General features: G+C 44.3%; 1 protein-coding gene across 4 annotated transcripts; it reads left to right on the plus strand.

The window, feature by feature from the left end:
• Window positions 1–490: 490 nt before the first annotated feature.
• Window positions 491–8074, plus strand: LOC141105073 (uncharacterized). Of its 4 annotated transcripts, none has more exons than XM_073594907.1 (9): window positions 491–570; window positions 3289–3706; window positions 3861–3989; window positions 4405–4539; window positions 4626–4749; window positions 4866–4963; window positions 5073–5222; window positions 5318–5456; window positions 6262–8074. In XM_073594907.1, the coding sequence occupies exons 3-9, from the start codon at window positions 3894–3896 to the stop codon at window positions 7797–7799; spliced, it is 2280 nt and encodes a 759-aa protein (XP_073451008.1). In that variant the 5' UTR covers window positions 491–570; window positions 3289–3706; window positions 3861–3893; the 3' UTR covers window positions 7800–8074. The 4 variants fall into 4 exon arrangements, with proteins under 4 accessions (XP_073451008.1, XP_073451009.1, XP_073451011.1 ...); XM_073594908.1 differs by having other exon boundaries at window positions 3876–3989; XM_073594910.1 differs by lacking the exon at window positions 3289–3706 and having other exon boundaries at window positions 498–570; window positions 3876–3989.
• The last annotated feature ends 4088 nt before the right edge of the window (window positions 8075–12162 follow it).

A 12162-nucleotide genomic window follows, 5' to 3' on the forward strand; every position in this document is an offset into this window, starting at 1 on the left:
CGAAGCTCATCCCTAACCCCAGGATACTATTCGTCATCTCATTAGGAACATCCCCCGATGTTGTCAGGCATGCATACAAGTATGTGGGGGCCATACAAACTACGGAGTATCAGTTTGAGTTGCTGCAATGAAATTTCAGCAAAATAGTCAAGCCTGCTGCATAATTTTTTTCACTTTGACTTTTGGGGTGTCTTTGAATTCATCTCTCTGTGGGTTGATAATTTTCATTACTATCAAACAACGTGGCATCCTTTAGTTCCCAACACATCACCCAGTCCATTTCAGTATAGATATCCAGCATGAAATTTTTTCCCCATTGAGATATGATGTGTTTTCAAAGTTTTAATTTTTTTGAGCAGTGTATCTCTTGGCGGGAGTGGATATGAGAGCACAAGACCGTGTTCACACTATGAGATGTTTTTCAGGGCTGCAGTTATTCTGAGCTCCACAAGGTGGCGCTCGTACTTCTACCAAGACAGGAAGTCTCTATGGAAGGCAGGAAGTTCCGGTTGAGAGGTGAGTTGGGAGGAAGTAGAGAGGAGACATTGCTGGAACTGTACAGCAGAGGAGGTAATATGATATTATTTTCTATTTACACCCAGTAACCCCCCGTCATGTCCGTCCTCTTCCTCCATGGTCACTGTGACGTCTTTTATCGTCAGCAGATGATGATACACACATATATAGTGTGAGAACCTAGATTCAGGGTCAGAAAATTTGCAGGGCCGGCCCGAACATTGTCCTCATTTTGGACGTAAATTCTAGTAATATGATCCTGACAAACTGTGAGGGGGTAATAGGGATAAAGACTCCGGGGGCCTCTGAGATGATGGTGATTCTGAAGGACGAGGAGGCTGTGGGACTCAGGGGGCCTCTGAGGTCGGGAGATGGAGATCTTGATCAATGATGGTCTTTCTACCTGCACTTTTTGTAGATGTCCTTACAGAACCCTTGCTAGGAAAGGAAGGCAGCCTTCCCCTTCTTCCCATGTTACTGGTCAAGTAATATGTTCCAGGACACCAAGTGGAATGTGGAAGGGAAGTCCTTCACCCTGGGTATGCACTCATTGTTAGAGGATCTGAGGGAAGAGGAGGCTGTAGATCTCTGGGGGCCTCCAAGGTAGGGAGGGGGGGATTCTTGATCAATGATGGTCCTCCTACCTGCAATTTTCAGACCCCCTTACAAAACTCCAGCCAGGAAATGAAGGCAGGTACAATGTAAAATTGAGGGCGCTCTGGACAACAGGACTAAGCAGGCAATGTTTATATAAGACCAGGGGTCCGGTGGTGGTAATGGTGATTCTTCAACACTAAGGGCAGCAGCTTTGAAAGTGGAAGCAAACTCTAAAAAACACAAGCAGAAAAAAAGGCGCCTCTAAGTGCAGAAGATCAAAATATTTAATATCCCCAGCGGGATTAAAAACACTTACAAGATCAGAAAGTGAAATAAGCATAACATCATTGATGGCAAAAGCGATCCAGCATCAGGAGGGTCTGCAGCTTGGCCCAGAGAGTATAAATAATGCATGGGTATACCTGTAGCCATAGGTTAAAAAAGAAACCAATAGCAGTTCCGAAACGCGTCCCTTTTTGATGACTACATCCGTTCCATACTGGTTGCTGTCCCTCACCGCCGACGTTACTTCCGGGATCTTCGTTTTCCCTAGACTTGAATCGTGTGACCTCCACCGGCATCTCCAGGATCTTCCAACATCTGCTGGCAAATTCATTGGAGTCCCTGCCGCTACTTACCCACAGTCCTGGGAGTCTTACAACAAGCTGCGGACCCTCCTGATGCTGGATCACTCTTACCATCAACGATGTTATGCGTATTTCACTTTCTGATCTTGTAAGTGTTTTTAATCCTGGTGGGGATATTAAATATTTTGATCTTCTGCACTTACAGGCGCCTTTTTTCTGCTTCAGGAAAAGAAGGCAGCCTTTTCCTTCTTCCCATGTTACTGGTCAAGTAATATGTTCCAGGACACCAAGTGGAATGAAGGAGGGAAGTCCCTCACCCTGGGTACTCACTCGTTGTTAGAGGATCTGTTGCGCAGACTCACTCGGCAGGCTCATGTTGTGGGTCTGAGGGAGCGTCCAATACCTTCCCATGACATAGACTGTGTCAGAGCCTGGTACTGGAATTCAGAACACCAGGAACCCACCGCCACTCTGTACAAGGTCCTGGATACTACAGTATAGTTGGCAACTAAGAGAAAAAACCCCTCACCCCCTGCTGTCCTCTTCCTACCCACACTAAAAAAGTGAGATCAGACATATCAGGAATTATTTCTTATAGATAACAAGATGGTGATAATAACAAGAATAGTGGTATGTGTGCAAATTTGATAAGATGTATGAAAAAGTACTTGGTAGTAGTAGTAGCAGACCTCCCAAAATTTTGAGATGGGAATGAGGGACACCTACTAGCAAACGTATGTAGGCATAGGACACGCCCCCCCGGTCACACCCCTTAAAGGGGACATAACCAAAAAAAAGTTCATGAAATTGTTTTTTTTTTTTTTTTTTTACCACTAATATTTCTTTGTATTGGCTTTTAAAATTGACAAATGCAACAATTTAGAAATTGGATGAAAGGTTCAGTACCGGGAAACACTTTTTGAAAGATAAAAAGAGCATTTTATATACAACTATATATAGATCAGACCAAAATGAGGGACAAATGAGGAGGAAAGAGGGACAGATGGACATTGCTCAGGGACAGTCCCTCCAAATCAGGGACAGTTGGGAGCTATGGTGGTAGGGAAGAGATTCAAGGACTGATGCAGCTAAAAGGTCACGGATCCAGCTGGATGGAACGAGCTTTGTTGAAATAGCCAGCAGCCTTATCAACCAGGAGGGCAGGCGGGAAGGATATCCCACAGGGATGGATGAGCAGAAGGCTGGGTGGACAGATGAGCCAGAGCTTATATTGCAGTGCAGCAGCGTTAATCAGATCTGGGAAGATTCTCGTGGGTCTGCAGAAAATATGAACGTGGCCACAGCGCAAAGTAAAGGGGCCCCTTTACTTTTCCATGCCTGCTGTCTTGGTCCTAGGAGCCTGTAGACGTCGCTATCTTCACATCCCTTTAGCGGGTCTGGAATCTTTTGCATGACAGCCGCCTGCCAGTTCACTGGCTGTGCTGCACTCAGCTCTCCTCTGTTCTAAGCTCAAGCAGAACTGCGTTTACTTGAATGTAAGCGTTTACTAATGTTGTGTAATGAATGGATACATGCTTTAATTAACGTGCGCTGTGGAAACTTTCATGTTTTCTTCCTACCCATACAGGGCTGCCATTGGAGGGATGAGAACAAAATCCCCCAACCCTCTACTTCACCAACATCATCCTCCTGCTATCCAATCCAATCCAACCCCTTCTCTTACTTCAGAGAGTGACAGTGACCTCACTCCTATCAGTCAGCAGGCTGCTGGGGATTGGAACCTTGCAGTCGGAGTTTTGTCCAATTATCTGGATTAGCCCGGTCAAAAGTCAGCAGGTTCCCTTTCATGGACATCAGGATGACCCTACATTGACCTCACAGCACTGCCTCAGAGCAAAACAAGAAGACCAAAGAAGGATCATATTTATCATTCCTTGTCTGCAGGTTTAAAACAAATCAAAACCAGTTCAGATACAAAGCAAATCCAACAGAGAAAAGGGAATTTCTGATCCGACGAACCAAGAGAGTCCCGGGACCTCAAAAATGTAAAAAACACTAAATAATTCAAGATGAATGTGTGCACATGGGCATGGGGGCAGTAGTTCTAAAATATACAGAAACCTTGCTATTACCCCCCCCCACATCCTATTACCGTGTGACCAATACCATCCAAATAATTCTTACTTTCATTTACCAAAGTTATCCGTCTACTAGGAGACCTGTATAGATCAGATGACGGCACCAATGAGGATGGAGGAGGACCCGAGTCACATGACTGAGAAGATACTAAACCTCACCCTGGAGATCATCTACCTGCTGACCGGAGAGGTGAGGAGGATTCTGGGAGGTCACATGACATCACTCTTATCTCTATTAATAAAACACAGACCTGACCGGAGAGGTGAGGAGGATTCTGGGAGGTCACATGACATCACTCTTATCTCTATTAATAAAACACAGACCTGACCGGAGAGGTGAGGAGGATTCTGGGAGGTCACATGACATCATTCTTATCTCTATTAATAAAACAGACCTGACCGGAGAGGTGAGGAGGATTCTGGGAGGTCACATGACATCACTCTTATCTCTATTAATAAAACAGACCTGACCGGAGAGGTGAGGAGGATTCTGGGAGGTCACATGACATCACTCTTATCTCTATTAATAAAACACAGACCTGACCGGAGAGGTGAGGAGGATTCTGGGAGGCTCACAATATTACTCTTTATCTTTTTTAATATAGAGTTTTTCTCCTGTGAAGTCTGGTGACCAGGTGACCATCACAGTGCTTTCACCTAACTACCCGAAATCTGAGAGAAACATCCACAGAAAGATTCTAGAAGTCACCAAGAAGATGATGGAGCTGCTGACAGGAGAGGTGAGCGGTGCCGGGAATTCTGGGACATTATCCAGTAACAGACAAGGGATGTGTCTGGATGGTGACTGTATCATTGTGTGTGTCAGGTTCCTATAAGGTGTCAGGATGTCACTGTCTATTTCTCCATGGAGGAGTGGGAGTATTTAGAAGGACACAAGGATCTCTACAAGGACGTCATGATGGACAATCAGCCGCCCCTCACATCACCGGGTAAGAGGAGACTTTATTGTAAAGGAGAGAGCAGTACGGAGGGTCCACCTAGATCCCCCATCATCTGATAAACACATAGAAACAATGTATTCAGTCAGTGTGTGTGTTTCCTACAGATGGATCCAGTAATGGGAACCCACCAGAGAGATGTCCCTGTACTCTGTATTCCCGGGATTCCACACAGGAAGGTCACATCATCCCTCACCATCATCAGGTAGGTGGGACTGAGCAACTAGAACATAATACTAACCTATGAGAGGACATTCTTCTATGTAATCTCTTGTTCCATTTTACACATATATTCTATCATCTTTGGGGTTTAGGATGAGGAACTGAAAGACATCAAAGCTGAGATTAAAGAGGAAGAAGAAGAGATGTCGATGAGTGGAGCTCAGCAGTCTATGGGAGGGGGAGGTCCTCTGTATTCCTGGGATTCCACACAGGAAGATCACACCATCCCTCACCATTACAAGGTTGGTTGAATGAGACCGTGTGTGGATCTTTTTTTATATGTGATATTACAATATTAAATCTTATGTTTTAAGTTTCTTTTATTCTCTTGGTGTAGGGTGAAGATCTGATAGATATAAAAGTTGAGGTTAAATTAGAAGAAGAGAGGTATGTGAGGGATGATCAGCAGTCTATGGAGGAGGATGGAATAACGGGGACATTTATAGAGGAGGACACTCCTACAGAGATCAGCACAGGTGGGTCATTAAAAGTAAATACATTCCTCCACCCATACTGCTCACTGATTGGTCCAGAGTAGGGTGGAGACTTGGTGATATCCTCCTGTAATACCCTGGTCACTTTCCTGAGCTGTGTTCCCCATCCTGTATTCCTGTATTTCTCTCAGATGATCTTCTTTCTCTGTGTTTCAGACACAATGTATGTATCTAGACTGGATTTATGGAGTTTCTGGGGTTCAGTTGGCAGCAAAATCTCAGAATCAGATTTTCGTCAAAAATGTTGCACAAGCTAGGCACCTGGGCTATGTGTCTTCTGCCCCATACCCGAGTCTAGTAAGATCTCTTACAGAGCAATTCTCCCGGGGTTACTTGCTCTGTTGTTTGCTGGCTGTGCCGGGTAGAGGGATGTCTGTATAGTCTCAGACCCAAGTCACTGAGTGCAGTCTTTGGAAATGGGAAGCAGGTGTTTGGGACCTCTGCCATGTATCTCAAGTACACATTTAGCTACCACTGATGGTTGCGTACCAATACTGATCATTACACTATATATTTATTTTTTCAGGTCTTCTAGGCCTAAGCCCTGCACCATATAGTCTATTTCATGCATTTCAGAAAAGACAGTTCTCATTGTTTCCTCACTCTCTGACTAAGGTCCATGAATAAAGAAATGAACTGGTAGGAGATCAGAGGACCCATTTACTAGTTACCTTGAGGGTGGAATTGTAAGATCCTCAGAGACAAAGCTGCCTGATGTGGGCGGAGTCCTGGTTTAGGGGAACCAATCAGCTCATGTCTAGTAATAATCTTTGTATTTCTATTTTAGTAGATGGACGGGAGATGAGGAAAACCTCAGAGGATTGTCTCACTTTGTCTCCAGACTGTAAAGTAGAAGATGAGGACATCACACAGTATAGTCCAGGAGAAAACCCGACGACCTCAAATGTCCATCCGGCACCACACAGTGTAGATGGACCATCGTATTCCTCTTATCCTGAGGAACCTCAGACTGTGAGGGACGGTGCCGAACCATCGTATTCCTCTTATCCTGAGGAACCTCCGACTGTGAGGGACGGTGCCGGACCATCGTATTCCTCTTATCCTGAGGAACCTCAAACTGTGCGGGACGGTGCCGGACCATCGTATTCCTCTTATCCTGAGGAACCTCAAACTGTGCGGGACGGTGCCGGACCATCGTATTCCTCTTATCCTGAGGAACCTCAGACTGTGAGGGACGGTGCCAGACCATCGTATTCCTCTTATCCTGAGGAACCTCAGACTGTGCGGGACGGTGCCGGACCATCGTATTCCTCTTATCCTGAGGAACCTCAGACTGTGCGGGACGGTGCCGGACCATCGTATTCCTCTTATCCTGAGGAACCTCAGACTGTGCGGGACGGTGCCGTCCTTCCAACAGATAAGAGGTTTTCCTGTACTGAGTGCGGGAAGTGTTTCCATTATAAGTCCAAACTTAATGAGCATAAAAGATCTCACACTGGTGAGAAGCCACATTCCTGTTCTGAGTGCGGGAAATGTTTTGTACAAAAATCACATCTTGTCAGACATCAGAGGTCTCACACGGGGGAAAAGCCGTTTCCTTGTCTTGAGTGCGGGAAACGTTTTTCAGCTAAGGTCATTCTTCATAATCATCAGAAATTACATACTGGAGAGAAGCCATATTTCTGCCTTGAGTGTGGGAAATGTTTTTCAGTGAAGTCCAACCTTCAGACACATCAGAGATTTCACGCGGGTGAGAAGCCGTATTCCTGTTCTGAGTGCGGGAAGTGTTTTGTACAAAAATCAAGTCTTATCATACATCAAAGGCGTCACACGGGGGAAAAGCCGCATTCCTGTCCTGAGTGCGGAAAATGTTTTTCACAGAGGTCCCATCTTTACAGACATAAAAGATTGCACACAGGTGAGAAGCCGTATTCCTGTCCTGAGTGCGGAAAATGTTTTGTACAAAAATTACAGCTTGTCACACATCAAATGTCTCACACAGGGTTAAAGCCGTATTCCTGTGCCGAGTGCGGGAAATGTTTTTCAGGGAGGTCAAATCTTTACAGCCATCAGAGATTGCATTGGAGTGAGAAGCCGTATTCCTGTCCTGAGTGCAGAAAAGGTTTTGTACAAAAATCAGAACTTGTCAGACATCAGAGATCTCACACAGAGAAGCCACATTCCTGCCCTGAGTGCGGGAAATGTTTTTCTAAAAAGTCCCATCTTTCCATACATCGGAATGCTCACACGGAGGAGAAGCCACTTTCCTGTCCTGAGTGTGGGAAATGTCACTCATGGAAGTTCTGCCTTTACAGACATCTGAGAATGGACACGGGCGAGGATCCACTTTCCTGGTCTGACTGAGGGAATTGTTCCTCACTGAAGTCCTGTCTTCCTGTACATCAGGGGTCCCACACAACCCTCGAGGTGTAAACGTGCCTTGAGTGCGGGAAATGTCTTGTATATGAATGTTGCTGGACATGTGGGGAAGAAGCACACCCTGATATACACCTCAGATATACTCCATGGCTGATCTTCATCATGTAAGAAACAGTTGATAAGGAGATCAGAGATCACTAAAGACATGGATGAAGTGTTGTACCGTGTCGGCCATTGATAGCAGGAGAAAAATAAAAATGGAGTCCTTACCTCTCATTGGCTGAGTACATTTTGTGGGGTAGAGACTTAGAGGTCCATTTAATTTTTTAAATAGTTGAACGATTGTGACAAGCATTTTGCCCAACCATGATGAACGTTGGTCATATTTTACTTGACACAGTGATTTTCTATGATCATTGGCTCCATCTAATGGCCATAATGTGGTATTGCAGTGTTTTTCCTGATTGAGGTACTGTATAACTATGGCCACTAGATGGAGCTGACGATCGCAGGAAATTACTGTTAACCACTTGCCGACCTCGCTATAGTTGAATGACGGCTACAGCGCGGTCGTCTAGTTCTGGGGCACCGTCCTGTGACGGCGTGCCATGATCGAGCCCGGCGCGCTCTGTGATCGATGTGTCTCGAGGACACTGCTGATCGCATATTGAGGTAAAGAGCAAATCAGTGGCTCTTTACCTAGTAATCAGCTGTGTCCAATCCCAGCTGATCACGGATGTCAACAGAAGTCGGGTCTCGGCACTCCTTTCCTTATGCTGATAGCATGGGGAGAGGAGAAGACAGCCGATAACTGGCTTCTCCAAAAGGGACATCTACACTAATAATCAGGGCACTGATTATCAGTGCAGTCCCAACAGTGCCCACCAGTGCTGCCAATCAGTACCCACCAAGGCTGCCAATCAGTGCTGTCAACCAGTACCCACCAAGGCTGCCAATCAGTGCCTCATCAGTGTCACCTATCAGTGCCGATCAGTGCAGCCTTACCAGTGCCCATCAGTGCAGCCTTACCAGTGCCACCTATCAGTGCAGCCTTATCAGTGCCTTTTCATCAGTGCCACCTATCAGTGCAGCCTTATCGGTGCCTCCTCATCAGTTTCACCTACCAGTGCTGCCTATCAGTACCCATCAGTGCTTCCTTATTAGTGTAAAGAGTACATTTTGTGGTGTAAGCTTTCACAAACGATAAGGAGCCCTATTTTTTTATTTTATTTTTAAATAGTTGTCACCGAATGTGACATGCAATTTTCCCAGCTGTGACGAATATTGGCAGTATTTTATTTCATACAGTGATTTCCTATGATCATTGGCGCCATCTACTGGCCATAATGCGATATTGCACTAGTTTTTCCTGATTTCAGGAAATAAACCTCGTTATGGCCAGTAGATGGAGCCGATGGTCATAGGAAATTACTGCGTTGAATTATGGCCACAGTTTATCACGGCTGGAAGAATGCTTGTCACATTTGGCCACCACATTTTCTATTTATCGACCCCGCTTAGTTTACTATGTCAGGCACGGCTTCATACAAATAAATGGAATATCCTACCCATGCACTTATTAGTATAGTAGACATTGAAGGACAGAAATTAATGAAACAAAAAACAACCATAGACTTAAAACAGAAAATACTGAAGAAAATAGAAAAGTGTCAGAGGAAATTGAATCTTCACCTAGTGGCCACATTTGTTATTTTCCATTTTAATAAATGGAAAACATTCGACTAACAAAGAGCCAACTGACATTTGTCATTACCCCAATCACAGAGAAGGAATGCACATGCACTTTCACTGAGTAAATTGCTATGAATTTTAATTTTTTTAATGAATAGACCCCTAAATGTCCAGAGAAGTTTATTTAACAACATGACCTCAGAAAGGTTTTACCCCCTTCATGACCAGGCCATTTTTTGCTATTCAGAACTGTGCTACTTTACCATACTCGCCAGAGTGGGGGCGCTCTAATACAGGAGGGGTGTTACTGGCCAGACTGAGGCGCTCTACGCTTCGCTTTACGTGTATATACAGTATATGTGTTTGTAGGTGCCTAAATAAATCTAAAGTGGAACAATAATTGATCCTACTAATGATGTACACATACACGTCTTTACGCGTTTCGTCAGATCTATACATAAGTATCTCACTGATCATTACACAAGAACCTTTCTTCCCGGAAACACAAAAGACTAAGGCCAGAAAGTGGGTATAAACCTGACAATGTGAATGCACCCTGAACAGTTACTGTAATAGAGAAGATTGGCGCCGGTCCTGTGTGTGTAGTCTGTCCTGTAGAAGATGAACTGTCCTCCCTGAAGAAAGCCGACACCAGGAGAGAAAAGGTGAGGGGGGGAGGGGCGGTCTGTGTGAGACTACAACTCCTACCATCTTCACTGTATACAGGAGAGGATTCACTCATTGCTTTATAAGAAGACAGAGACACACAGAGAAAGAGACACACGCAGATAGAGAGAGACACACACATATAGAGAGATACAAGACCTACACTGTGAAAAACATAGATAGATAGACAGAGAGAGACAGACAGACATAGAGAGAGAGAGAGACAGAAAGACATATACAGAGAGATAGACAGATAGAGAAACAGACATATACAGAGAGATAGATGGATAGAGAAGACAGACATATAGAAAGACAGACAGAGAAACAGACAGATAGAGAGACAGACAGGCATATAAAGAGAAAAAACAGAGAGAGACAGATAGAGAAGACAGACAGACGTAGACAGAGAGAGAGACAGGTAGAGAAGACATATACAGAGAGATAGACAGACAGACATATACAGAGAGATAGACAGATAGAGAGAATGAACAGACATATACAGAGAGATAGACGGATAGAGAAGGCAGACATATAGAGAGACAGACAGTTAGAGAAAGAGACAGACAGGCATATACAGAGAAAAAACAGAGAGAGACAGATAGAGAAGACAGACAGACATATACAGATAGAGAAGACAGAGAGAGAGAGAAACAGATAGAGAGATAGACAGAGAGAGAGAGAGACGGACAGATAGAGAGAGAGAAAGCTAGACAGACAGACATATACAGAGAGAGAGAGACGGACAGATAGAGCGACAGACAGACATATACAGAGAGATAGAGAAGACAGAGAGAGAGATAGACAGAGAGACAGACATATACAGAGAGATAGACAGATAGAGAAGACAGAGAGATGGACAGATAGAGAGACAGGCAGACATAGACAGATAGAGAAGACAGAGAGAGAGACATATACAGAGATAGAGAAGACAGAGAGACGGAGAGATAGACAGAGAGACAGACAGAAATAGACAGATAGAGAAGACAGAGAGAGATAGACAGATAGAGAGACAGACATATACAGAGAGATAGACAGATAGAGGAGACGGACAGATAGAGAGACAGACAGACATATACAGAGAGATAGACAGTTAGAGAAACAGACAGAGAGAAAGAACAGACATATACAGAGAGATAGATGGATAGAGAAGACAGACATATAGAGAGACAGACAGTTAGAGAAAGAGACAGACAGGCATATACAGAGAAAAAACAGAGAGAGACAGATATAGAAGACAGACAGACATATACAGATAGAGAAGACAGAGAGAGAGACGGACAGATAGAGAGAGATAGACAGATAGAGAAGACAGAGAGAGAGACGGAGAGATAGATAGACAGACAGACATATACAGAGAGATAGACAGATAGAGAAGACAGACATATACAGAGAGAGAGAGACGGACAGATAGAGAGACAGACATAGACAGAGAGACGGACAGATAGAGCGACAGACAGACGTATACAGAGAGATAGACAGAGAGAGACAGACAGACATATACAGAGAGATAGACAGATAGAGAAGACAGAGAGACAGACAGACATATACAGAGAGATAGACAGATAGAGAAGACAGAGAGAGAGAGACAGACAGACATATACAGAGAGATAGACAGACATATACAGAGAGATAGACAGATAGAGAAGACAGAGAGACAGACAGACATATACAGAGAGATAGACAGATAGAGAAGACAGAGAGACAGACAGACATATACAGAGAGATAGACAGATAGAGAAGACAGAGAGAGATAGACATACATATACAGAGAGAGACAGACAGATAGAGAGAAAGAACAGACATATACAGAGAGATAGATGGATAGAGAAGACAGACATATAGAGAAGATAGACATATACAGATAGAGAGACAGACAGACATATACAGATAGAGAAGACAGACATGGACAGAGAGAGAGAAACAGACAGATAGAGAGAGAGATAGACAGACATAGGGAGACAGAGAAACCATATAGTGGGGGGAGGGGGTA

The sequence above is a fragment of the Aquarana catesbeiana genome, linkage group LG08 (genome assembly GCF_042186555.1).
Source record: "Aquarana catesbeiana isolate 2022-GZ linkage group LG08, ASM4218655v1, whole genome shotgun sequence".
Taxonomy (NCBI): domain Eukaryota; kingdom Metazoa; phylum Chordata; class Amphibia; order Anura; family Ranidae; genus Aquarana; species Aquarana catesbeiana.

Excerpts from the sequence above, each read along its gene's own strand:
- LOC141105073 (XM_073594907.1), top strand. The coding sequence starts at position 3,894 with ATGACGGCACCAATGAGGATGGAGGAGGACCCGAGTCACATGACTGAG. Across the intron at positions 3,990-4,404 it reads TCTACCTGCTGACCGGAGAG|AGTTTTTCTCCTGTGAAGTC; the intron begins GTGAGGAGGATT and ends TTTTTAATATAG. Across the intron at positions 4,540-4,625 it reads TGGAGCTGCTGACAGGAGAG|GTTCCTATAAGGTGTCAGGA; the intron begins GTGAGCGGTGCC and ends TGTGTGTGTCAG.